At 43.4% G+C, this 25,187-nt stretch overlaps 1 protein-coding gene across 1 annotated transcript in view; it reads left to right on the top strand.

Annotated features, from left to right (window-relative positions):
* tmem131 (transmembrane protein 131) overlaps nt 1–25,187 on the top strand; it is a 128,944-nt gene that overhangs the window by 100,041 nt on the left and 3,716 nt on the right. Inside the window, 15 exon segments of the mRNA XM_007891120.2 lie at nt 167–309; nt 3,850–4,036; nt 5,039–5,224; nt 6,275–6,433; nt 7,692–7,978; nt 7,981–8,280; nt 13,697–13,866; nt 15,259–15,404; nt 15,692–15,810; nt 17,076–17,231; nt 17,919–18,075; nt 18,847–18,968; nt 19,168–19,276; nt 19,881–19,990; nt 23,144–23,313. Coding sequence (XP_007889311.2) covers nt 167–309; nt 3,850–4,036; nt 5,039–5,224; nt 6,275–6,433; nt 7,692–7,978; nt 7,981–8,280; nt 13,697–13,866; nt 15,259–15,404; nt 15,692–15,810; nt 17,076–17,231; nt 17,919–18,075; nt 18,847–18,968; nt 19,168–19,276; nt 19,881–19,990; nt 23,144–23,313 — 2,521 coding nt within the window.

Here is a 25,187-nt window from a genome sequence, read left to right as displayed (position 1 = left end):
AACAAACGTATTATGTCCAGTGTTTCATTGCCATATACGTTTCAGGGCAGTTGAACATTGGAATAGAAAAGGTAATCTAACGTGTCTATTTGCTAATTGATGGAGTTGAGTCCAGGGGATTTAATCTGTGTGGTTCAGCGACTGACAAGTACTTTGTTGCCTGTAGAAATAATCTGACGGTAGTGGATGCGGCGATGGTACAAGGGCAAGGAACCACGGAGAGCTTGAAGCTTGCAGGGAAACAGCCAGGTCCAGGAAGTTCTTTGCGTTTCAAAATTACCGAAGCTTCGCTTAAAGATTGTTCAGATAGTAAGTATTTGGTGCTAATGGTCAAACATGTCTCGCGCGGGGAAAGAGTAAAGAAATCTGAACTAGAACACCGAGGTACAGTTACCATGGTTCTGTTACAGATGTCGCTAAGGCAGTGATTGATTGAATGTGTTGCATCTTACGCGGTTTCTCATGTGATGGTTTGACCACATTGCAGTCGATCTTCAAAGCGGCCAATTCCCAAGCCTGAGGTATTTTGAGAGCTTGCTTTTTCACGCTCTGTCACCTCTCCGTTCCTGAAGCTGCCATTGGAATTTAGATTCCCACAGACATTGCCTGCATATACCCGTCTTTGACCTTATGTTGTCAAGATATCAGCCACTGTAGCGCTCCATCGATGGCTCAGCAGATTTGTTCAGTGAGTAGCTGAGCCACATGGATTGGGAAGGCCCCAAGTTCAATTCCCACTCCCTGTTGGCCTGGTTGTTCTTGGCCATGGCAACTGTGGGAGCCACTGCAGTTGACCCCGACATTCTCACATCAGGAAACGTTCCCTGCTCTCGATCGCTGTCGATTAACCCACTGACACATACCCTGCTTCCCACTTCTTCACCAATGCTTGTGAATGAATAATGGCCACTTGAGCAATGTTGTGGAATAACCATGGAATCATATCCCAGTAGGAAGGAAAAGAAAGTCAAAATGTCTTCTGTAAAAGGGGGCGAACAGGCATTGGTGAGGAATAAAATGTTCCATTCAGACATTCATCTCATGGCTGTTTGTGAGACATTGCTCTGCACAATTGTGCTCCTGCATTTGCCTATAAAAAATACTCAGTCACTCTTATTTCACAGTATATCCAGTGAAGCGCTTTGAGATGTCCAGCCGACCTAATAAAGGGCTATACCAATTGCAAGGATTATATTATTATTTTAGAAACTGGTTAATTTGAGTTAAAAATGGTAAAATTGTTGGAATGGATTTACAGAATGAAACTGAGGAAAAATTGTGTTGAATTAACAGCTGTTCCTTTTCAAAAAAAAGTTATGAATGAAAGTGAACAGCTGTAACCATGCGAGAGGCAATTTGTCACGTACATTACAAACGTCTGAAGGTACAAGTACTTGGTGCAGATGAAGCATGAAAAAGAAGCATGAAACCGAAAAGACCATTTGGTCCATCAATCTTGCATTGATATAGCGCTTGTCACATGAAATAAACGTGTCAGCCTGGCTCAGTTGGAGCTCTCTCACCTCTGAGTCAGACGGTTGTGGGCACGAGCCCCACATTCAGACTCATATGATGCTCTGCATTGTCAGTGGTGCTGAACTTTGGATGCGATGTTAAACTTACTCAGATGGATATTAAAGATCCAAAAGCATTATTGGAAAAGAAAAGGGAGCTTCTCCCAGTGTTTTGGCCAACAGTTCCCCCGAGCAAAATTGGTCACTCACTCCACGGCTGTTTGTAGGACATTGCCGTGTGCAAATTCGCTGGAGCATTCGCCCACAAAATACACACATTTACAGGATACAAAAAACATCTCAACAATGTGATAAGGCGCTATATCAAATGCAAAGATTATTATTATAAACATCTCGTAGTGCTTTACATAATATAGGAGGTAACGAATGAAGTGAATGTCATGTAGGCAATTGCAGCTAATATAGCCCAGAATATCTCATAAACAGCAGTGAAATGAGTAGCCACCCAATTTGAATGGGGAGTCTATTTGGAATATAAGAAAGGTGAATCAGGAGAAAAACTGCACTTTTCTTTGAAATAGTGATGGTTGGACGGTCCCTTTACATCCATCTGAGACTCCTGAGTTACTTTAAAGTGTAGTGACTGTTTATTGTTCAACAGCAACTGATCTGACATCCACTAAGCTCAATGGAATGAAAGGCCAGCTAATCTAAGAGGTTGGGAGCGTTGGGTATGAAAGAGAGGACTATTGGCAAGGACAACATAGCAAATTACATTTGTATTAAACCTTTCACGTCAGGAGGACGTCACAAAGCGCTGAACACCAGGAGAACTCCCCACACGGCTTCATAGTATTACTGCTCATTGCCGTTGAAACATCAGCTCTGAAATAATGGGCAGGAGTCTGCGTGAGAGCAAGTAGATGAATATGTGGGGAGATGAGGCATGTTAGAAAATAAGGCCTAGCGAAGACCCAGGGTTTAAATACACAGGGAATAATTATTTGGCGTGTAATGATATACTAATCGAGTAAATCTAGACCTGGGTGGAATGTCTCACCCTGGAATTTCTCGCCGCCCCCACCACTCCATGTTGCTATCGTCAACTCATATTACTTATGATCCCAAATGGATCACCAGCATTTCAATCCATCTCAAGTCAGCTGACAATATGTTTCAATAAGGATTATAGGAAACTCAATTTGTAATCTCAAGGTTTAAAAATAAGGTGCAGATTGTTTTCCCACGATGATGAAATATCAGGAGGTACAGTCTGGCCACTTCAAGCAAGTAGTCCCATAACTTAGTGGTTAGCTCACTCACCTCGCAAGCGAGAGGACCTGGGTTTGATTCCCGGGCAGGGCAAAACTGTAGGCAAGTTTCCTTCGAACAGTGCTGTAGGAACTTTAATATCCGTCTGAGCAGGCAGCCAGGTCTTCCGTTTAACATCTCGTCTGAAAGACTACACTTGTTGCACCTCCAATAATGCATCGCACCCCAGGACTGGTTGTTGTTGCAGACTAGACTGTAATGAGTTCAGACTCCCAACTTGGGGCTTGAACCCACAGAGGCCACTGACTCAGATGTGGGAATGCTACTGACTGAGCCAGGGTGACGCATGCTGTCATCAATGACGCTGGGATCCAGCTTAGCTAAGGTGACTGAGGTCAACTAACCTACACAAGGCTCGCGGTCAAGGCTCTCAAATAAGGAATAACCATTAGGATGAGATTAACAGCAGGCTGCTCCACTGCATGTTCTACCCCACATGAGAACATTTTCAGCAAAAAGAGGGAAGAAATTTATTACTAGTACTACTACTAATAATAATCATTGCATTTGATACAGCGCCTCATCACACTATTGAGACGTTTCAAAGCCCTTCACAAAATATAATGTAAAGTGAATTGGTTGTATTTTGTTAGCGAAACGAGGCAGCCATTTGCCCACAGCAGTGTTACACAAACAGTCAGGGATTGAGTGACCAAATTGTTATTTATTTTGAAGGGATTTTTTTCTCCCAGAAAAGCGATTTGCCTAATGACTGGGTTCCTACTTATTGCTCGGTAAACAGAGGTGTGTAGTGTGGAGTAAGGAAACTTGTCTAAGATGTCGGGTAAATTTGGGTAGAAGAGAAAATATTTTCTAAGTCATCTTGTTAGTAACGCTGAAACCTCCGTTTTGTCACAAAATGCAACACACTAATTGGCATCTTAAATATAATAATCCTTGCATTTGATACAGCCCCTTATCACATCATTGAGATGTCTCAAAGCGCTTCACAGAATATATTGTAAAGTGGATTGACTATATATTTTGTGGGCAAAATATTTACACAATGTATTGAAAACTAATAAACATTTATTAATTTCAGAAATGAAAATGAAGGAGCCAAACTTCACATTGAAGAGAATTTTTAAAGTAGAAAACACAGGGCAACTCCCAGTTTTTGTCAAGTCTATGGAAATCAGTGGATATATCTGTGAAGGATATGGCTTCAAAGTTGTAAACTGTCAGGAGTTTGCACTAAAACCAAATGCCTCTAAAGACATTATTGTATTGTGAGTCTTGCATTCTTTTTATTTCAATTTTGTGTTGGAAACTTTCGTAACTTTTGTCGGAAAGTAAATACAGGTGTGGAAAAGTTCACTGGGGTCCATCGGAGTAATTCCAAAGGGCAAACATACCAAACTATATTCTGTTTCTTGCATTCCGTCAACAATTACTGTCAGCAAATTTGTCCCCAGCTCCCCTCTTGTACTTGGCGCATAGTTTCTCAAAGAAATGCGTCCCATTTATTCATCCTCTAGGTAGAAAGTGTTTGAATCAAAACAACAACAAATTACAATCGTATATAGCGTCTTTCACATCGGGAGGACGTCCCAAGGTGCTGGAAGCAAAGAAAGGCTGTAGGATGATTGAGTCAGGATAGGAGGACAGTGGGAGAGTGGACCGAGCGGGAGAGACAGGGATGGGGGCATTTGTGGCGAAATCAGGCATGGGTTGGGGGCGGCAGCCAGAATGCGCACATCAAGACTAAGGAACATTGTGTTCACCTCTGCTCTGCTGGCTTTTCTCGGGTAGCTTTGCTCTGTGCACTGGGCTTTGGCTGTGAGTTCAGATCCAGTGGGTCCATTCAACCACTCAACCCTTGACTAATTTGATGGTGGGGGTAGCATGCAAATAGAAGTGTCAGTCCTATGAGACAACACAATGCCCTGTTTAAGTAGGTACAGCAGCAGAAGCTTGCATTTAACTTAACATCCCTCGTATTAAAGATGGTTTCACAAAGCTTGACCACAAGCAGTGATGGACACCCAGCCATCTAAAGCTGAACAACGACACACTGAATAGGTTTTTGTTCAAGCAATCTTGTATGAGGGAGAACGAAGGCCACAGAGTTCTAGATTAGTTGAGCTATGGAAGCCGGTTAAAAGAACAGTGGAAAAATGCATGAGCCCCAGCAGTGATGTACATTGCGATCCTACCTTTTACCAAGATTGTTTTTAACCTGTTGCTGGTTTTATTCTGATATTTATTTGGACGTGTATTTTTATTTTCAGGTTTACACCAGATTTTACTGCCTCCAGAGTTATCCGTGAACTAAAACTTATCACCGCAGGAGGCTCTGAGTTTGTGTTTGTGTTAAATGCATCACTTCCTTATCATATGTTGGCAACGTGTGCAGAAGCCCTGCCTAGACCCAACTGGGAGCTGGGACTGTACATGATCATCTCAGGAATAATGAGGTACCTATCATCTGCTACATTATAAAACTATAGTATGTACCGTAAAACTTGAGTACAGAGGGTATTGGTAGCTTTGTGGTTATATTACTGGATTAGAATCCCAAAGGTCATGGTTTCGAATCCTGCTGTGTCAATTACTATGGAATTCCACAGTCAAATGTGGTGATTAGAGTCAGTGCCAGAAAAATAGCCGCAAAGCTTTGTTACAATCGAATTGGTTTTACTCACGCCCTCTTCAGGGAAGGAAATCTGCCATCCTTTACCCCACTCTGGCCTATATGTGACTCCAGTCCCACAACACGTGGTTGAGAAATGGCCCAGTAGGCCCCCTGGTCAGGGTAACCAGGGGTGGGTAATAAATACAGGACAAATTTACATTTATACACCCTTTCGCGTCGGGAGGATGTCCCAAGGCGCTCGACAGTCCCGGCTTGGCACCCGAGCTAGGGGTGGGAGCCAAAGGGGGCAAGGAGGGGATTGGTGACCGAAGGCACAGTCAAAGAGGTAATGGAGGGAGACGAGTCGATGGCACCAAGATGGAGTTCCAAAGAGTAGAGTCAAATGGGCTCAACCAGGCCTTTCTCGTTGAGAGAAATTCTCAAAGCGCTTCACAGGATTTACTGTGAAGTGACTGTACTTTTGGGCGAAAGCAGTAGCCCATTCACGCAAAGCAATGTCCCACAAACAGCCGTAAAAAGAATGACCAATTTAATTTGGGGGATTGTTGGTTGAGAAGCAAAGCCCCCTAACTCACTAACCTTTTCTTCTTTGACTTATATGCAAGTTGCTTTTTTCCTTCTCATAATGATCTCCCTCTTTGGGCCTCCAGTTGTACACTATACCCTGTAATGTGTGTAATTTGAATAGTGTCGTGCGCAGAAGTTCTTTGCCAGGTATAAGACACCCTAATATGTTTACAGTTGAGGCTAGATTTTATACTGAAATTACTCCCCTCTTGGATTTCTTTATCCTCTAAGGGTAAAGATTTATACAAATAACGATGTGCGACAGTAACAGCGATTGACTTCAAATTTTTGTTTTCTTTCCCAGTGTTTTGTTCCTTTTGGTGATTGGAACAGCTTATTTAGAAGCTCAAGGAATTTGGGAGCCCTTCAAAAGGCGTCTGTCTTTAGAGGGGTCCAACCCTCCCTTTGATATGGGAAGGACTTTTGATCTCAGGAGAATAGTTGGTATTTCATCAGATGGAAAGTGAGTAGAATGTTTTGGATCTAAAATGTTTGGTTTTGCACCTTTTACAAGCTGTCGGCTCTCCTAAAGCTGTGCTTATGAAACTTGATGTTTTCTGGAGTATTATTGGGGCTTTCGTAGAATTTTACACTGGGAAGCGATGTATAATAATTAAATTGGCCCAAGTTTTTTGAACTTTCAACTCTCTTCTGCATCCCTTAAAAGACCAAGTCCACTACAATGCAGATAATTTGAACAGATCCCAAGAACAAATGTTTTGCATTTTGGCTCATTGTACCTCCGCCACCAGATCAGAATTATGTAGTTGTGTTTGATGTAGCAATGAAACAACCTGCATTGGGTACTTAGAAATAGATTTATAACGCATTGGCTCGCTGAGTAGGACTCGCGATAAATATCATATTGGATACAATTCAAACAAGCCACTGTATTTCCTTCCATCACTCAAATCAGGGACTTTTTGATTACATCATTGCTTCCTGATATAAAATTGTAAATTACAACCAAATGGAAGCTTGCCAGATGTGCTCTCGATGGCATGCTATGTGGGTTTGGTTTGGCTGGCTAAATTCCAGCAGTACCCAACGCACACTGTGGGGTCCACAAGCTTAGGCACTTGCCAACCTGCACCTAATACTCTTCCTATTCTCCAGTATTAGGTAAGTAGGGTGCATCGCTCCATTCCAGACACAGAGAAATTTCCACGCATAGGTGACATACACATGTGAATTTCCCGGTAGATTTGGACGCTCCCTGAGATTGGTGACGCGATTCCACACGTATCAGACCCCTGGTGACCCCCAAAAAATAAAATTTGGTTTGCTTTTTTAAGTTACCCATTGAGACGGTCCAAAATTATGGTAATCAGTTCCCATTGGAACAATGAAGAGTTTGAATAGTTTTTTTTTTTGGTTGTCGTCATTTGATTCAGACTTTTTTAAAGAGGAAAATGTTATTGGGGGGATCTTTGATCTTTAAGTGATTTCTTAATAATAATAATCATAATCCTTGCATTTATACGCTGTGTTTCGCCCACAAAATTTACGGTCAATTCACTTCACTGCATATTCTATGAAGCGTTTTGAGATGTCTCGAAGACGTAGTAAGGCGCTATATCGAATGCAAGGATTATTATTATTATATAGCGCCGTATCACCTCGTTGAGAGGTGCTTCACGGAATATACTTTAAAGTGGATTGACTGTACATTGATGGGTGATTTCTGAATGCATGGTAAACCCCCGTTTGTTGTATTTCAGTTTAAATGCACTTGGATCGGATTCAAATCACAATTCTTCAAGAGGAGTATTTGGAGGAGGTGGTTCTTCGAGACCCAGTGTGGCCAATCACAAGCTGTTCACTGCATCACAGTTGCATAGCAACAGAAGCCCTTTTGACTTTGAAAGTCCAAAACTAAAAAACAATTTTGCAAACGTTAGCACTGGTAGAACGTCTACCCCGGCAGCGTCCGCCACCTCCGCTGCCAAAACCAGCCCCATCGGCCTCGAGCCAGGAGCCCCCAGAGCCAGACGAACAGGCGGTCGAAGACACAGAGACAGCCCCAGCAAACACACCAGCAACAGACGCAAGTCCAGCCGGATCCACAGTCATCATTACCACAATTGCCAGCAGTGCCTCAGCAACAGGAGCAGCAACATGACAACACTGTGTCCCACTTGTCAGCTCCCGCTGCGTCATGTACAGACAGTGTAAATACAAGGCACAGCTCTGAGGACTCTGATATCACCAGCCTTGGAGATACAGTGGACAAAGAATGTGAACTTCCTGAATCCCCATCCCCAGATGTTTTTACAGAACAGCCCCCATCTCCAGCCTCAAAAAATAAAGGTATGTCGATTTAACCTTTCTGCAGACATGTCTGTGGACTTAAAGAATGTACATTAAAGAGTACTTCAATTGAAAATTTGCAGGGCTATGGGGTAAGAGTGGGGGGAGTGGGTGTAGTCAGATAGCTCTTTCAAAGAGCTGGCACAGGCACGATGGGCCGAATGGCCTCCTTCTGAGCTGTAGGATTCTATGATTCTTTAATTGTTGTCCACATTTTACATAACCTGGCGGTGAGGTGGCAGAGGACATTGTATGAGAAACTTGACTTTTTCCAATTACATGAGTCAATTGTTATCTCAAAAATACAAAGAAATGCAACAGAAGGACAAATTTAATACATGGAGGGTGAGTATACCTACAATTATGTAGATTTCTTTTGTTCACGATTTGTGCTGAAAGGTGCATTGGTTCTAACTAAGACCACCGTCCCTTCCCGCCCTCACACTTCTCTATCTCTTCAGTTTCCTTCTCCTATTCCAGACCCCTCCCTGCTCGCCCCTCCGCTCAGCTAGCTCTTGCTTGCTGCGGGTTTAAGAAGCACAAAAGGAGCTGTTACTCTGCTAGGTGTAAACTACAGACCACCAAATAGTGGGAAGGAGATAGATGAGCAAACCTGCAAGCAGATTTCAGAAAAATGCAAAACCAATAGAATCATAGAACTATACTGCACAGAAGGAGGCCATTCGGCCCATTGTGTCTGTGCCGGATCGAGTAGTCATGGTAAGGGACTTCAATTATCCTAACATAGACTGGCAAAATAACAGGGAAATGATTCCTGAAATGTGTACGGGATAACTTTCTGGATCAGTATGATTCCAGCCCAACGAGGAAGGAAGCAGTGCTGGATCTAGTTCTGGGGAGTGAAGTGGGGCAAGTAGAGCAGATTTCAGTAGGAGAGCATCTGGACAACAGTGATCACAACATCATTAGGTTTAGAGCACTTATGGAAAGGGACAAAGAACAATCAAAGGTGAAGATACTCAACTGGAAGAGGGATAATTTCAGTCAGTTGAAAAGGGACTTAGCCAAGGTGGACTGGAAAGAAAGATTGACAGCTAACAAGCAATAGGAAGCCTTCAAGGAGGAGATATTTCGGGGCAGAATAAATACATTCCCACAAAGGGGAAAGGTAGGGCATCCAAACCTCGCTGGATAAATAAGGAAATTGGGATTAAAATAAAACAGAAAAAAGAGGACTATGATAAATGTAAGGTCCAAAATACAGAAGATAATCAAATAGAATATAGAAAGTACAGAGGAGAACTGAAAAGGGAAATAAGAGAGGGAAAGAGATTGTATGAGAAAAGATTAGCGGGTAACATAAAAGGGAACCCTAAGGTATTTTATAAGCATATAAAGAATAAAAGGGTAGTCAAAGGTAGGATGGGTCCAATTAAGAACCAAAGAGGAAATCTTGTTGAGGCAGAGGGCATGGCTGACGTACTGAATGAGGACTTTGCATCTGTTTTCGCCTTGCTTCCTCCCTTTCCTCCTTCAAGGCCGGTCTCAAAACCTTTCTCTTTGACCGTGCCTTCAGCTCCCCTCTCGACTCTCTTCCCCTCCTCGCTCCCTCCCTTCCCTCCCTCACCCTGACCATTTCCCCCTCCTCGCTCCCTCCCTCCCTTCCCACCCCTCACCCTGACCATTTCCCCCCTCCTCGCTCCCTCCCTCCCTTCCCACCCCTCACCCTGACCATTTCCCCCCTCCTCGCTCCCTCCCTCCCTTCCCACCCCTCACCCTGACCATTTCCCCCCTGCTCTATATATGGAATCTTGTTGTTGTTGTTGTTTTCACAAAAGAAGAGGATGCAGCCAATACCAGAATATCGGAGGAGACGGTAGAGAAATTGGATACAATAAAAATAAACCGAGAGGGGGTACTAAAAAGATTGTCGGTGTTCAAGGTAGATAAGTCACCTGGTCTAGACGGGATGCATCCAAGGTTACTGAGGGAAGTGAGGGTGGAAATAACAGAGGCTCTGGCCACAATCTCTCAATCCTCCTTGGACACCGGGATATTACCAGAGGACTGGAGGGTTGCAAATGTTACTCCCCAGTACAGAAAGGGACAGAAGAATAAACCCAAGAACTACAGGCCAGTTGGCCTAATGTTTGCAGGGCTATGGAGAGAGAGTGGGGGAGTGGGATTGATTTGGATAGCTGCTTTCAAAGAGCCTGCACAAACACGATGGGCCAAATGGCCTCCTTCTGTGTTGTATGATTCTACGATATACTTTTTCCCCTTTCATCGACCTAGCTTGTAATCTTAAAGTTTAATGCCCTGTTGTCCACACTGAAAGTGCGTGTAGAATAAGTACTCCAGCACCCTACCCCGCTTGAAGAGTGCAGTATAAATACAAGCTGTTGGTGTCCTGGATTTTCCTAACTGGGGTGAGGGATCATTCCATCACTGATATCCTTCATCATTTCATCAATGCCCTTCATCTCTTTGAACACCTCAACCAAATTGCTCCTCAAACAACAACAACTTGCATTTATAGAGCCCCCTCGTGCAGGGTAGGGCCCCGGAGCGCTTGCTCACCTCATTTGAGCGCGGATTCTCTTTTACCGCAACACGTCCTTTCGACCCATGGTTGCTGGACGGTCCCTACACTTGCAGCGTAGACCGGCCCACTGCCCATGGCTGACGTTCCGGCAATAAAGTCGCCATCAATGTTACCTCCTGCTCACGGCTGATGCGCACGTCACAGCCTCTATAGTAATAATAAATAATAATCCTCGCGTTTGATATAGCGCCTTACCACGTCATTGAGACGTCTCAAAGCGCTTTGTAAAGTGAATTGACTATATTTTGCGCGCGATATGTGGCAGCCAATTGTGCACAGCGGCGTCTCACAGACAGTCGTGGATTGAGTGACCAAATCTCTTTCTCCCCCCCCCCTTCCCATGGTAGTTAGGACTAACCCAGTTCTAATGGGGCTGAATGGCTTTGTACTGTACTCTTCCTGTGATTCTAAGACCCATTACCAGTTCAAGTGAAATCTGATGCTCCCAGTATTTAAGTTGTTAATCATGAGCTGTGAGGTTGGTTATATATTACAGGAGGAAGAACTGGCAGTCACCCACTTACTTAAGTTTCTTAATCCTCTCCTTACTGCGATACTGCAATATGATTTGTGCGAGTATCAATTTTGTTTTGATACTGACACAAATCACACTTGGGCATCAGAGCAAGGAGAGGATTAGGAACGATGCTGACCAGGCCACATCAGGCTCCAGCAATCAATACAAGTTATTCACCCACAACAAATAATTCACTGCCCTTTACAGTGTGACCGGTACAGGACAATGAGAGTTTGATGTGAGAAGCCAATTTGAGATGATTGGAATAGAAGCCTGTGTATTGTAGTGCAAAGGGACTGAGGATTCACATTTAGTTCCTCTCCTGCTGGCTAACAGAAACCTTTACACTTTCTCATTAAGTTATGTTGAGGAAGGTTTTTTTTGTTGGTGTCCTGGATTTTCCTAACTGGGATGAGGGGTGGGGGTGAGATGAGTAAGAGCCAGTCCTCAGTAGTGTTACAAATGACCAACAGCAAATGCTTATTGCACCCATTAATTGCTGCCAACTTTATTATTATTATTGTTACGCAATTGCAGTTTAGATCATTCCGTAGAGATAGTTTCTATGTGGTTTTCAGTGATGGGTCAGTCAGACCAATAACACTGCCACGTTACACTTGAATGGATGTTACTTTTCTTAGGACATTTGAACTTCCCAAAATAAATATTTCGAAGTACGCACTTAACCGTATTTATCCACACCTCCCCCACCAGCTCAGATGCCAATCCAGTACAGTTAAGTGCCTTAGGAACAGAGGTCCTCCTGATGTGAAAGTCGCTATATAAATGTAAATTTGTATTGTATTAAAAAAAACGATGTCCAGTGCAAATGTTGGAAAGCAGAAATAAAAATTGGAAACGTGTAGTGACTCAGTCAGGATCTAAAGGAGGATAGATTAAAGCTTCAGATGCAGCTTGGAAACTTCATATACGGGCAGTGTATCCTCGGCTTGTGAGTGTTCCATTCCCCTCCCCATCTTCTGTCTCCTGGAAAATAGCTCTGATTTCTTCACTGACTCCGCAATAGTTAGCAAAGGTCGTAAGCTTGTGTGGGAGAGGAATTGTAGGAGTGAGCCTGCATCCTACTATCAAAGCATTATTGTCCATCAACTGGTTTTCACTGACCCATCCACCGATTGGATACATCAATTGGAATTTGAACCAAGTTTAATGCACCTCACCTACTATGTGATTAATGTCCAGTGTACAATGTTTATTCACTTTTTAAGCAAGTATTTGTTATCTATCCGAAAGCTGCTTAATGTGAACTGTGGTTCTTAGAAACTTTCCAATAAGTTACTTAAAAACACAAAGAGAAATCGTGGCGGACGTGAGTATTCGTGCTTCACATAATAGTATGATTTAGAATTGGATACAAAGTTCAGCTGTTTTCTTTTAGATACAAACCACGCTTTGGTTTATATTCATGTTCCAGCTTAAATATAAAATAGCCACCAGCAGACCTAATAGGGAGTTTAGGAGAAACTTCTTCAAGCAGATGGTGATGAGAATGTGGAACTCGCTGATTGAAGCTGCAGAAAACATCAGGGTATTTAAGAAGAGGCTTGATACATCATAAGGAATAGAAGGCAATTGGGAGAGATGGAGGCTCATGTGGAGTATAAACACTGGCACAAACTAGTTGGACCAAATGACCTGTTTCAGTGCTATAACTTTCTATGTAATGGAATTTTTTATTCTTTCTCCCCTTTCCCATTCCCCCACCACCACCCAATACTAGACTATGCTAATGTCTTTCTCCAACTGTGAGACATAGAAACATAAACACTTACTGAACATCCCATTGAGTCCACATTGGCTCATAGATCAGCCGCTACACCATCTTATAGACTGTCATGGTTTAGACTAGAGATGGCCAACTTGTGGATCACATTATGCATGCGCAGAATAGACACGTGTGCCACAAGTTGGCCATCCCTGGTTTACACCATAGGCTGGACAAGCCACTGCGAAGTGTCTTTCCAGTTTGTGATGTTCTCAGGCAAGATTATTATAGGGCAAGATAACAAAATTGTTCTGTCCTCCTTTCCTACCTCCCAGGTAGAACAGACTAACAGGAGATGTTCTGTGTAGTCATCTTGCTGAGGGCTATCGAAGCTCCTCGGCTGATTCAAACATCAAGTTGTTCCCCCGACACAAACGCATATGTATTCCCATCTCCCAGGCTCATCCAGTCTCTTAATGATCCTTTTGGTCCATACGTGCTGCAGTTAGCTGCTAACTGGTCAGTGGGTCCCAACATTCAACACAATGAGCCTTGTTTGGCTTCTCTTCTTCACATTCTGAGCAGAGTTGCTGATTTTGTGTCGCAGGGAGAATAAAAACACAGCGCAAAACTAAAGCACAGAAAAAACGTGAGGAAAAAGATAAACGGACGAAAGGAAAGCCGCAAGAGGACGAATTGAAGGACGCAGATAACGATGACAGCTCATCAACTACCACGGAAACATCCAATCCAGATGTGGAATCATCCCTAAAGGAGGTAAGATTTTATGCACCTGGTTTATAAAATGTGGAAGTACATTTCTGGACCTAATTTTTCTACCACCTTTCGACCGGAATATAATTTGTTTGGATTTTTTTTTAAAGAAAGGTTAGAACTTTCTATTGTCGAGCTGGCAATAGAGATGCAACAAATGGCCCCAATGCCCTTGGAAAAAGAGGGAAAAATAAGTAATAAAGGGTGTTTATTCCCAGTTGCTATCCAGAGACCATCAGCCCCCCCATAGCAAAATTATTATTACTACGGTTAAGTCCAACTCACCCTCACCCATACTACTACTAATAATCCTTCTTTCACCCACAAATACATAGTCATTCCACTTCACAGTAATTCCTGTGGAGCACTTGGGGACATCCTCCCCTCATGAAAGACACTAGCAAAATGTAAGGATTATTATTATTATTTGATATGTCGCTTTTCATATTGGGAGGCTTGTTAATAACAAGACGTTTGTAATTTAGTCTTGTTGCTGGTGACACAATCTACATTGCCAAATTGTGATCTGCACAAGTGGCACCCTCCCTCTCAGCACCTTGCCTACGTTTACATTTCTACAGTTATTTCACGTCAGAAGGACATCTCAGAGTGCTTGACCATGTTGTCTGGGCACCCGAGCTGGGGGTGGGAGCTGAGGTTGTGTGGGAGGGGAAAGATGACTGAAAGCGGGGTCAAAAAGAGGTACTTTTGAGATGCATCTTGAATGAGGGGAGGGACCGAGTGAGTTAGAGGGATCCTGGGGTGAAGTTCCAGAGGGGGGGGGGGGAAGAATGGCTGAAACCCTGCCGACTGATCATGAGGCAGAAGGGAGACGTGAATGTTCTTCACCTCTGGGCCTGGGCAATGCAGTGAGTATCAGTAGGCTATTTGACGTGGCTGTCTATTGCAGTCTGCTCTGAATTCCTAACCACACAATTGTACTTCCAACAAAAGAAATCAGGTGCAGGAGCCTCGGTCAGTTTTCCCCTCAGCAGCCGTGGGATCCTGAAAGGATTTTGTAGTTTGTCAAACTCAGCATTGACCACAGGCTTGTGGTCCACACCACATGAATTAACGATATGGTTTGCCATTTTGTGTGGTCTGTGTCCTGTGTAAGTTGTTTTTGCCTTATGTCGTTTGTTACTGAGCGATTTCATTTTGGATATATATTGCAGTACGTTTGCAAAATTTCTCTTCTCAAGCGTTTACTTTCTTCCCTTTTTTTTCCTTTGCCATTTCGCAATCATAAAATTGTGAACAGTCAACAACTGCACAATAACATCTCTCAAAGACTTTTACAATATGTGGGTTAATAACACATGGAGCTAAACCCCTGAATGTGAAGGCGTTAAGTTATTGTGTGTTAATGTGGCACTTTTCTCTCTCTCTCTCTAGTCTCCAGATTCAGAGAAGAAAAAAGGGAAACCAGTTTTACCTATCAAAGAGAAGGACGACACAGATATATTTCTCACATTAAAATCTAAAGGAAAGAAACCCCAGGGAAATATCAAAAAGGAAAGTCAGAATGACATTAAGTCAAGGTAAAGCATAGTGGGCAGTAGTGGTGCCTCACACCACATCACCTGTGTCACACAAGCCATCAAAGGCTTTCTATTGATGCCACACAGCCCTGCTTCATGTTACTGTGTCAGCACACATAGACGCAAACATACATACACACATACTACGTATACACACACAAAGTATATACATACATGCACGCAGACAGTATATATAGTCACCATTTGATTTCTAATGGATGCAAACATTAGCTGACTGCTTTTTTTGAACTAAGAGTTGAGGGTTTTGCTTCTGTTTGTTTTTAAAGTTCGTTGGAGCTGCCGTACACTACTCCCCTGGAGAACAAACAGCGCAAAAACTTTCCAGCCAAAATAGTACCACAGCCCTTGACAACTGTTCCCAAACTGAGGAACATCCCCAAAAGAGGTAGGTTGTTGCATAGAGTTGCATAAACTGGAAAGCTCACGGGATGTTCCTGGTACCTACCGTCCACCTATTGACGGCTCAAATTAGTGCTTGTCGGATGTCGATCGACCATCTATCCTCCTTGGGCGGAGGTAAGCAGGGTTTCCTTGAAGTTGAACTGGCTCCAAGGTGACATGTTTAGCAACAGAATGTCGGAATTGAGCTAGCCCACTGTGGCAGTCTCGGTAGTCCGGTTCCTGAGGCAGTCGGGTCTGAAATACTCCAGGCCGCTATTAAGTTCTGGAAGCATGGAATTCTCGGTTTGGTTTGGGTGCTCTTAAGCATGGTGATGGGTTTCCACGTGTGACAGACACCCGACTGACAAAAAAAATAGAGTGGCAGGACACAGAAACTGTGCCAGTGTTTGAACTAGCTGTGCGCAGGATAAAATTAAGGAGCAAGAAAAGGAACCTGCGATCTTATAGCAACTTTCTTTGTCAAAAAGTCTCAAAATACTTTATGGTAGTTACTATCGAGTGTAGTGGCTATGTTTTTGTAGGCAGACACAGCAGTGATTTTATGCAGAGCATTGGTCCACAGATTTCTGTCAGGTGTACAATCTACTTTTTCTGGAGGTTATTTTGGCCAAGGCACCGGGAGAAATTTCCTGCCCTCAATGAATGGCGTCACAGGATTTTTTAATATGCCTATGAAGCACAGGCAAACGTGGTGTCTGTTTAACATCTAACTCAGATGATGTTAAAGATGATACTCTGCCTCCCCCAGTACTGCACTGGAGTTGTCATCTTAGACTGAGTGCAAATCCCAATGTGGGGCTTGAACCCTCACTGCTACTCAGTTAAAGGCCTTTCTTTTCGATTGTGCCTTTGGTCATCTTCCCATCTCTTTCCCCCCCCCCCCCTTTCCCCTTGGCCTCCACCCTTCTTTACGCCAGCTCCCAACTAAGATACAAACCCTCCACTATTCAGCCCCTTGGGATTTCCTCCCAACACGATGGATGCTATGTAAATGGAAGTTGTTGTTGTGCTATCTGAGCCAAGCTGACATGTAAATTATGCATGCATATGTATTACAATTAAACCCAATTTCCTTTACTTGTAGAATTTAGTTCACTTTACAGTATAATCCGTGAAGCGCTTTGAGTCGTGTCGAAGACATGATAAGGCGCTATATCAAAGGCAAGGATTATTATAGAATACTGCTAAGAGTTCTTGCTTTGTTACACATGAACAGAATAACAATGAATGTATTTATTTTGTCCTCAGTGCCTGGTAAATTAGTAGATGGGAGGCCATCTCCATTGGTAAAGTTCCTTTCAAGCAGTTCCGGCCAGGAAATGGGCAACAGTAGCAGTTCAGAGGGTGAGAAAGACTCTCCGCCACCTGAATGGGACATTGTACCCCTTTCCAAGTCCAGTAGTTGTAAGTAATTTGTATTGTTTTTCCAAAAAAAATCATTGGGTAGATTTGCTGCATTCGTCTAGTTGCTTTGTTTCCATTGAACATAATATAAAGGCCAACTTCCGGGTGATCAGGTCACTGTGATGTCCCTTCCGGTGTGCCAACCTAACGATGTGGACGTCAGCTATTTTTAACAACGGTTGGGTGGTCCTAGCTATCAATGGACAGCGCTTTCAATGGCGGGTTTTAGCTGGTTAGACTTGAGCAGTTACCCCAAAGCACACTCTGGAGTCCCCAAGCCTCGGCTCTTGGCATCTGCGCCTAATACTTTCCAGAATTAGGTAAGCATGATGTGTCCCTCCAGGGAGCGATTGTGATTCCTTTCCAACAATCTATCCCTGGGATTCCCATGTGCAGGTGGGATGCACGGAATTCTCAGTTTGCTTTGCTGCAGTTCGATGCTCTTAAGCACGGTGATGGGTTTCCACACGTGTCAGACATCCGGCTGACCCAAAAAATAGAATTAATACAGGAATCAGCTGGTGGGCAGGAGCCAAGCCAGCTGGCTGCAGCCGGTCAAAGTGAATATGGTCTGCGTGCCATCCACATCATAGGCAAATCAGCACTCTAGCAAAGTGGCGTTGTAATGGGATTGCACTGTATTTCAATAACAATTCAACTCGTCTACTCCTGTCTCACATTTTGCAGCTACAGATAGCCTTCACCAACTCTCGATGCAGACCCTCAATGCCGATGTCTTCCTGAAGAGACAGAGCTCTCCTATGCCGGGACCTCCATCTCCACCACCTGCCATGTACAACTTTAGTCCACGAGCCATCAGTTACAGCAGCATTGTCAACAATAGGTACAGCCCCTCACTCGCTGATTCAGCTGTTCAACTTTTAACTATTTGTGTTTTAATGGTCTGTACATCTGGAAACAAGTTTTTTTCCAAAGATATATAATACACACAGTATATAATAATATATAATATGCACATACAGTGTGTGTGTATATTAGCGCAATTGGCTGCTGCATTTTGCCCACAAAATATACAGTCAGTTCACTTCACAGTATATCCTGTGAAGCGCTTTGAGACATCTCAAAGATATGAAAAAGCGCTGTATCAAATGCAATTATTATTATTATATGTACACAGTGGAATCTGCTTTTGCCCGATGCAGGTTAACCCCAGACGTCATGATTCATTTTTATTCTTACCTGTTTTAAATATGCAGTGGATTGTTAAGGGGTCTTAAGGGGTTAATAGTAATTCTGTATAGGTTCCGTAACGTAGTGGTTAAGCACTCGCCTCGCAAGCAAGAGGACCCGGGTGTGATTCCCAGGCAAGGCAAAACCTTAGGCACGTTTGCTTATTTGGTTGGTCACTCACTCTATAGCTGTTTGTAGAACTATTGTGTGCACTTGGCTGACACGTTTCGCCCACAGGATGCAAAGCCAATTCACTTTACAATCTATTCCGTGAAGCGCATTGAGATGTCTCAACGACGTGATAAGGCGCTATATCAAATGCAGGGATTATTATTACGTGGGTGTGCTTTATTTGGTCAGTTGACCCATGTAGTTGATTTACACAGCCCTGACTGTTCTCTCTCTCTCTCTCTCCCCCTCCTAGTGACGTTGGCTTCAAACCAGTGAACAGCAATAAATCCAAATTTACAAAAGCACCATCTCTCCCTGGGAAAAACGGCAATCCCACCTTTGCAGCTGTCGCCGCAGGCTATGACAAGAGCCCAGGTACTCACCATCAAGCTAAACCTACAGTACTTGTGTAACTGCATATATGTGATGTGCTTGTGACGTTTCTACTGTTAAAACCTTTCAGAGCTTCCAAGAATTTTAAAAAATTAATTTGTCAGAAAAAAAAGGCTTTTTTTTAAATTAATTTGTCGAACAATTCATTTGTTCTCAAAACTGTTTTATAATGTGTTTACAGGAAGCAGCGGGCCAACAAAAGTACCTCTGAACAATGCAGAAGCTTGTGGCAACATTCCTAACTCGCTATGTAACGTGGCTTCTTTTGAGAGCGATGAGTCAGATAGCAGGTGAGGAGGGGTTGGACTCAAACAATTGTTGGCAGGGTTTTGTTTTTTCACTTTCCCCTTGCAGTTCGGCTATTTATTTTTTTCAAAGACATGACTACTTAAAGATACCCTGTTTGGCCACAAGCTTTCTCCCCCGCCCCCCCGCCTCCTCCTCCAAAAGTATGGTTTTGGTTGGATAATCTGCCATTATATATAACATCAGTAAGAATAATAACCAGCGTAAGTGGTTAGAGCGCTCACCTCATAAGCGAGAAGATCTGGGCTTGATCCCCAGCAGGGCAAAACCTGAGGCAACTTTCCTTATTCCCCACTCCTTTGTTTACCTAGCAGAAGGTAGGAACCCAGTTGTTAGTCGATTGGCAGATCACTTTTCTGGGGGTAATAATCCCTTTTTTTAAAAAAGAAAGTCACTCAATCCACAAAATATACAGTCAATTCACTTTATAGTATATTCTTATTATTATGACATATTATAATAATTATTATTATAATTATTCTGTGACGCTCTTCAATATGTCTCTACCACATGATAAGTGCTATATCAAATGCAAGCATTATTTTTATTATTATATGTTATGAACCAGTTTATCCGTTTCACTTTCAGCTCCAATTTGTTGAGCCCTTGCAGCGTCAGTGCCACCAGCAACGCTGAGTTCGTTCCTCCCAACTCGTTTTCAGCATTTGGACCCAGCAACTCCTTCAACCTGACTGGCGGTAAGTCATTGGTTTTGCTGAGTGATCAACAAATTTCGCTGCTCATGACCTGTGAGGGCCTTTGCCACAATAGGTGTCAGCTTGACTCAGTTACAGACTCAAAACATTTAATTTAAAAAAAATAATAATTTGTTCACTCACTCTACGACTGTTTGTGGGACGCTGCTGTGTGCAATTGGCTGCCGCGTTTCGCTCACAAAATACAGTCAATTAACTTCTTACAGTATATTCTGTGAAGTGCTTTGAGATGTCTTGACGAGCTGATAGGGCGCTATATCAAATGCAAGGTTTATTATTATTATTAGGGCACGAGAGAGCATTCTGGTGGCGACATCACACCTGGTGTTAAAGCTCTGATCCTTCTGCGAGGCATCTGAAGTGGGAGAGATTTTATACTCTCCTCATTTGTCCTACTAGAAGCAAAGCTATATCGCTCTCAGTAACAACAATCATTGCATTTGAAACGGTTCCTTTCATGTCGGGAGGACGTCTCAGGTGCTTTGCAGTATCTACGATCAAGTGTAGTGACTGTATTTTTATAAGGCAAACTGGGCAGCCAACTTTCCGGATAACTTTCCGGATAAAGGGTCACGTAAAGAGTAACGTGGATCAGGAAGCCTGATTCGTGCTTTCTACTGCTCATGACGTTGGTTGGTTTTTAATCTCTTTCTCGATAACATTAAAAAGAAGCAATGCCTTGAAGTCTTTTACTGCTGTCCAGCCAATAGCTAACATTTGGGGAGCACAGCTGGCCACAGTGTTTACTGTGCATCGCTGCCAATTAAAATGCTACTGAAACCACCTCGTCCAGACACTTAGGAATCAGCTGCTCAACCCCAGTTTATGTGGCACTTCCACTGTCAACTGGAATGACTGACCACAACTGGTGCCGTGTAAATAAACAGCGCTGTATTTGTGAAAATATTTGCTTCTTACACACGTGCTCAGTCGGTAAATGTATGGACCATGTGTGAACAGATTGAAAAGGGCATTTTTGGCTCATTTTAGATTCCCTGATTCAAATCTCTGGGCTGGTAGCCTAGTATTTGTTAGATATCTGACCTAATTCTCCTTCCCCCATACGTACACACACACATACTCTCCAGTTCTGACTCAGTCGGTAACACTCTCGGTCTGGAGTCGGAAGGTTGTGGGTTCAAGCCCCAATTCAGGACTTTTATTGCACAGTCTAAGCTGACACTCCAATAGAGTGCTAGGGGGAGCTCTGCATTGGGGAAGGTGCTGTCCTTCAGGTGAGATGCTAAACCAAGGTCCTGTCTGCCTGTTCAGGTAAACTGATCCAACTGACCCAATCCCCCAGATAAGCTTGATCAATCACTCATGGTTGTTTGTGGAACATTACTGTGTGCAAATTGGCTGCTGTGCTCAACTCCGAACTACTACACTTTAACATTAAATCCTGTGAAAGGATAAAAACATAAGAATTAGGAGCAGTAGTAGGCCATTCGGCCCCTCGAGCCTTCCCCGCCATTCGATAAGACCTAACTCCGATTACCTGCCCTATTCCCATATCCCCTAATCCCTCTATTTTTTTTAAAATCTATCAGTCTCAGCCTTGAAGATGTTCAAGGACTGAGCATCTACAGCCTTCTGGGGTAGTGAATTCCATAAATTCCATAAATTCACTGCCCTCTGAGTGAAGAAATGTTTCCTCAACTCTGTTCTAAAAGGCTGACCCTTAATTTTAAGACTGTGACCCCTGGTTATAGATTCTCCTACCGGGGAAACAGACTCTCAGTGTCTACTTTATCAGCCCTTTAAGAATCTTATATGTTTCAATGATGATTCAGGATTCCACAACCTGTTTTTTAAAACATATATGTTCACATATTACACGAGGAGTTGGAGTTAGTAATATTATTATTACATAGAATTCTCCTCTTCCCAGTGCCCTACCTCCATTCATAACAATTAACAGTTGCCTACATAAGAACATAAGAATTTGCAAGACAAAAGAAGACCAAGGTCATCCAGTTTGCCTTCCATTATCCTGGCAGTCGCTTAACATGTCATGTCCCAAACTATATACTGTGTCCTGCGATATTATTTTCTAGCAGAAACAAATGACAAATGACTGCCAACAAGAACAACAAATTTCATTTAAAATAATAATAATAATCCTTGCATTTGATATCTTATCATGTCATTTTGACATCTCTGAGACACTACCCTGGATGGAGGGGGCTATATAAGTGCAAGTTGTTGTTGTATGTAAATGCCTCCATAATCAAAACAAAGTCTTGTTAAAAAAAGAATTTACAGACTTCAGTCCAACTATCGTAACACATGCCTCTGGCACTGTGCCTTCATCCATCCAAAGAACACAAATCCTCAGCCCCCGCTGGAAGGAGACGTTTACTGTTCTGGAGAAATGATTGGTGTGTTAGCTCCCACCGCCAACAGATAGTTGGGCTTTATTTGAAATATATCTGATTTCTTTTTCCTGAAAGATTTTGTTTTTGTCAATTAATTAAGCAAAGCTAGTGTTTCTGTCCGGAAGGCAGCACGGCAGCCAGCTTGCACACAATTTCATCTGGGGTATTGTGTGTCAGCCTGGCTCAACCAGCAACACTCTCGCCTCCGAGCCAGAAAGTTGTGGGTTCAAGCCGCACGTCAGGATTTGAAACTCGTATAGTCTGTGCTGACATTCCCAGTCCAGTCATGGGGGGTGCTGTATTGTCGGAGGTGCCGTCCTTTGGATGAGACAATAAACCGAGGCGCCATCTGTCTGTTCAGGTGGACGTTAAAGATCCTGTGGCGCTGTTTAAAAAGAGAAGAGAGTTTTCAAATAGTGTCACGGGATCTTTAAAGGCATCCTGAAGTGGGTCAGTCAGTTTAATGCTTCATACAAAGAATGGTACCTCCAATAATACAGTGCTGCATTGAAGCACCAGACAAGACTTTGAGACCAAAGTGATTTGAATCCGCTTTCTCTGACTTTGAGCCAAGTGCTACCAAGTGAGCCAGTCTGACACCCCTCCCTGCTAGATGTTTAGTGAAGTCGAGGGTTTGAGAGAGAGAGAGAGAGAAGGGTAGGATTTCTATTCTATTTTTGGATAGCATCGGTCTTACTCCAGGCCTCTCTGTTAACTGATTATTATAACCCATTGCTGTATTCGCTTTGTATTGCAGAGGTCTTCAGCCCTCATGTGCTCTCAAGAACAACCTTTAACAATCGGGAAGTTCCACAAAATTGGACGGATTATAGTTCTGCCCCATCCACATCCATCTGGGACCCCACTTCTGCTGACACTCGCACTACCTGGCCATCGAGCACTGGCTCTCCAACTCATTCAACTTCAGTAAGTGAACAACAATATCCATGGTGAACACGCTGGCACTCAATACTGTGCAAGACATCAGGTCATTGGTACCCCCGGCAGTGGAGGGTGTGTTATGGGTGCAAAGGGGCATTCATACAAGTAATAATTCAGGGTTGATACTTGGATAGTTCCAGCAGTTACCCCAACACACACTCTGAGGTCCCCAAACCTTGCTCTCGCCAACCTGTATCGAATACTCTCCAGACTTGGGTAAGCAGAGTATGTCTCCTGGAAGAGAGTGTACATTCGATTCCATGTGAAGGGAGATATCCGTGTGGAGGTAGCAAACACACTTTAAACTGATTTGGGTTCTAACCTGTTGCTTATACTCCCATCCTCACCCCCATCCTTGCCCAGCTCCTCTGGCTCCCCATCCCGTAGAGGATAGAGTTCCAAATCCTCATCCTTGCCTTCAAACCACGCCACAGCCTTGCTCTTCCCTACCTCTGTGAAACCTGCTATTCTTGTTGTTGCTTGAGATCAGTGAACTGGGAATGAAACCTGGGATCTATCAGTCAGTATGGCTCATATGTAATCTGAGCCTTTGCTTACAAACTGTTTAATGTACCTCTGCAGTTAGATAAAAGGTGCATAGTGTATGTGGTCACGGGATGCTTCCTCCCTTAATAGGGAATTGCATCACTCAACTCAAAATGGAATTGCAGTGAAGTGGGAGCACTTAATATGGTCAAGAACAACTTGCATTTATATAGCGGCCTTCACACAGGTTAGCGTCCCAGAGTGCTTGATCAGTGCTTTACCCAGTTATCTGCCTCCTGGCTAAACCTTGCAAAACTAGACCTGCTGCTGGTTGCTGTTATGGTACCGTATTTGCATTTTTGCATTTGCTTAAAAATAATTATTCCCTTGAGTTGTACATGTGAACCAGACGCACAACAGCAGCAGAAATGGGCTGGCTTCTCCTCCCACCCTACTCTGGAAAATTAGGCATTGGTGAAACTCTGCATCTCAGAGAGCTGTAGAGGCAAAATCAAAGAGATCAACAGATACTTGGGTCGTTAGAGATATTAAAGGTTGTGGCGAAATGGCAGGGCACCAGGATTAAAAGATCTGCCAAAAACTAATAAACTGGTGGAATAGGCTGAGTGGATTTCCCCCGCCTTTGGATCCTGATTCCCCCTTTAATGGGGATATTCCATCACTCGACTCAAGTGGAGGATGAGTGATCCGAGAGAACGGACAGAAATGCTCACATGGTGACAAGGCAAACAAAGCGTTCAATTTAAACCGCAACAGTTTGGTTTACGGGAAATATAACTTGTTGTTGATCGTATTTCACGCAGCACAAGAAAAAGTGCTGTTTGTTATTCAGCATTGATCAGTGGGAGGTTTAGTTCACAACTTTTATCTATAATCGCTGGCTCAGTAACCAAAGATACTGGTCAAGTAGCAACTCATCCTGGCTCAGATGGTGGGTCTCTTGGCTCCGTATCAGAAGGCTATGGGTTCTACACCTCCATCCATACCTCACAACCAAAGCAGCCAAGACCTTCGTCCATGCCTTTGCCACTTTCCCGGCTGGACTATTCCAATGTCCTCCTCGCTGGTCTCCCCAACTCCACCATACACAAAATTCAATTAATTCAAAACTCCGCCACCTGAACACTCATGTGCACAAAACTCTGTATCCCCATCACACCAGTCCTCGCCAGACTCCAGTGGCTCCCAATTACCGAATGGATCGATTTCAATATCCTGTAACTTGTTTTCAAATTCCTTCAGGTCCTCGCATCTCCCTGTCCTATCTGATTTGCTTTCCCTACCCCACCCGCTGGCTCCGGCCTCCTGTTGGTTTCCTCACCACCTCCGCTCCACCATCGGTGGCCAAGCTT

Source organism: Callorhinchus milii, unplaced genomic scaffold (assembly GCF_018977255.1).
Source record: "Callorhinchus milii isolate IMCB2004 unplaced genomic scaffold, IMCB_Cmil_1.0 Scaffold4, whole genome shotgun sequence".
NCBI classification, from domain to species: Eukaryota; Metazoa; Chordata; class Chondrichthyes; order Chimaeriformes; family Callorhinchidae; genus Callorhinchus; species Callorhinchus milii.
This window is presented reverse-complemented; position numbering and strand designations above follow the sequence as displayed.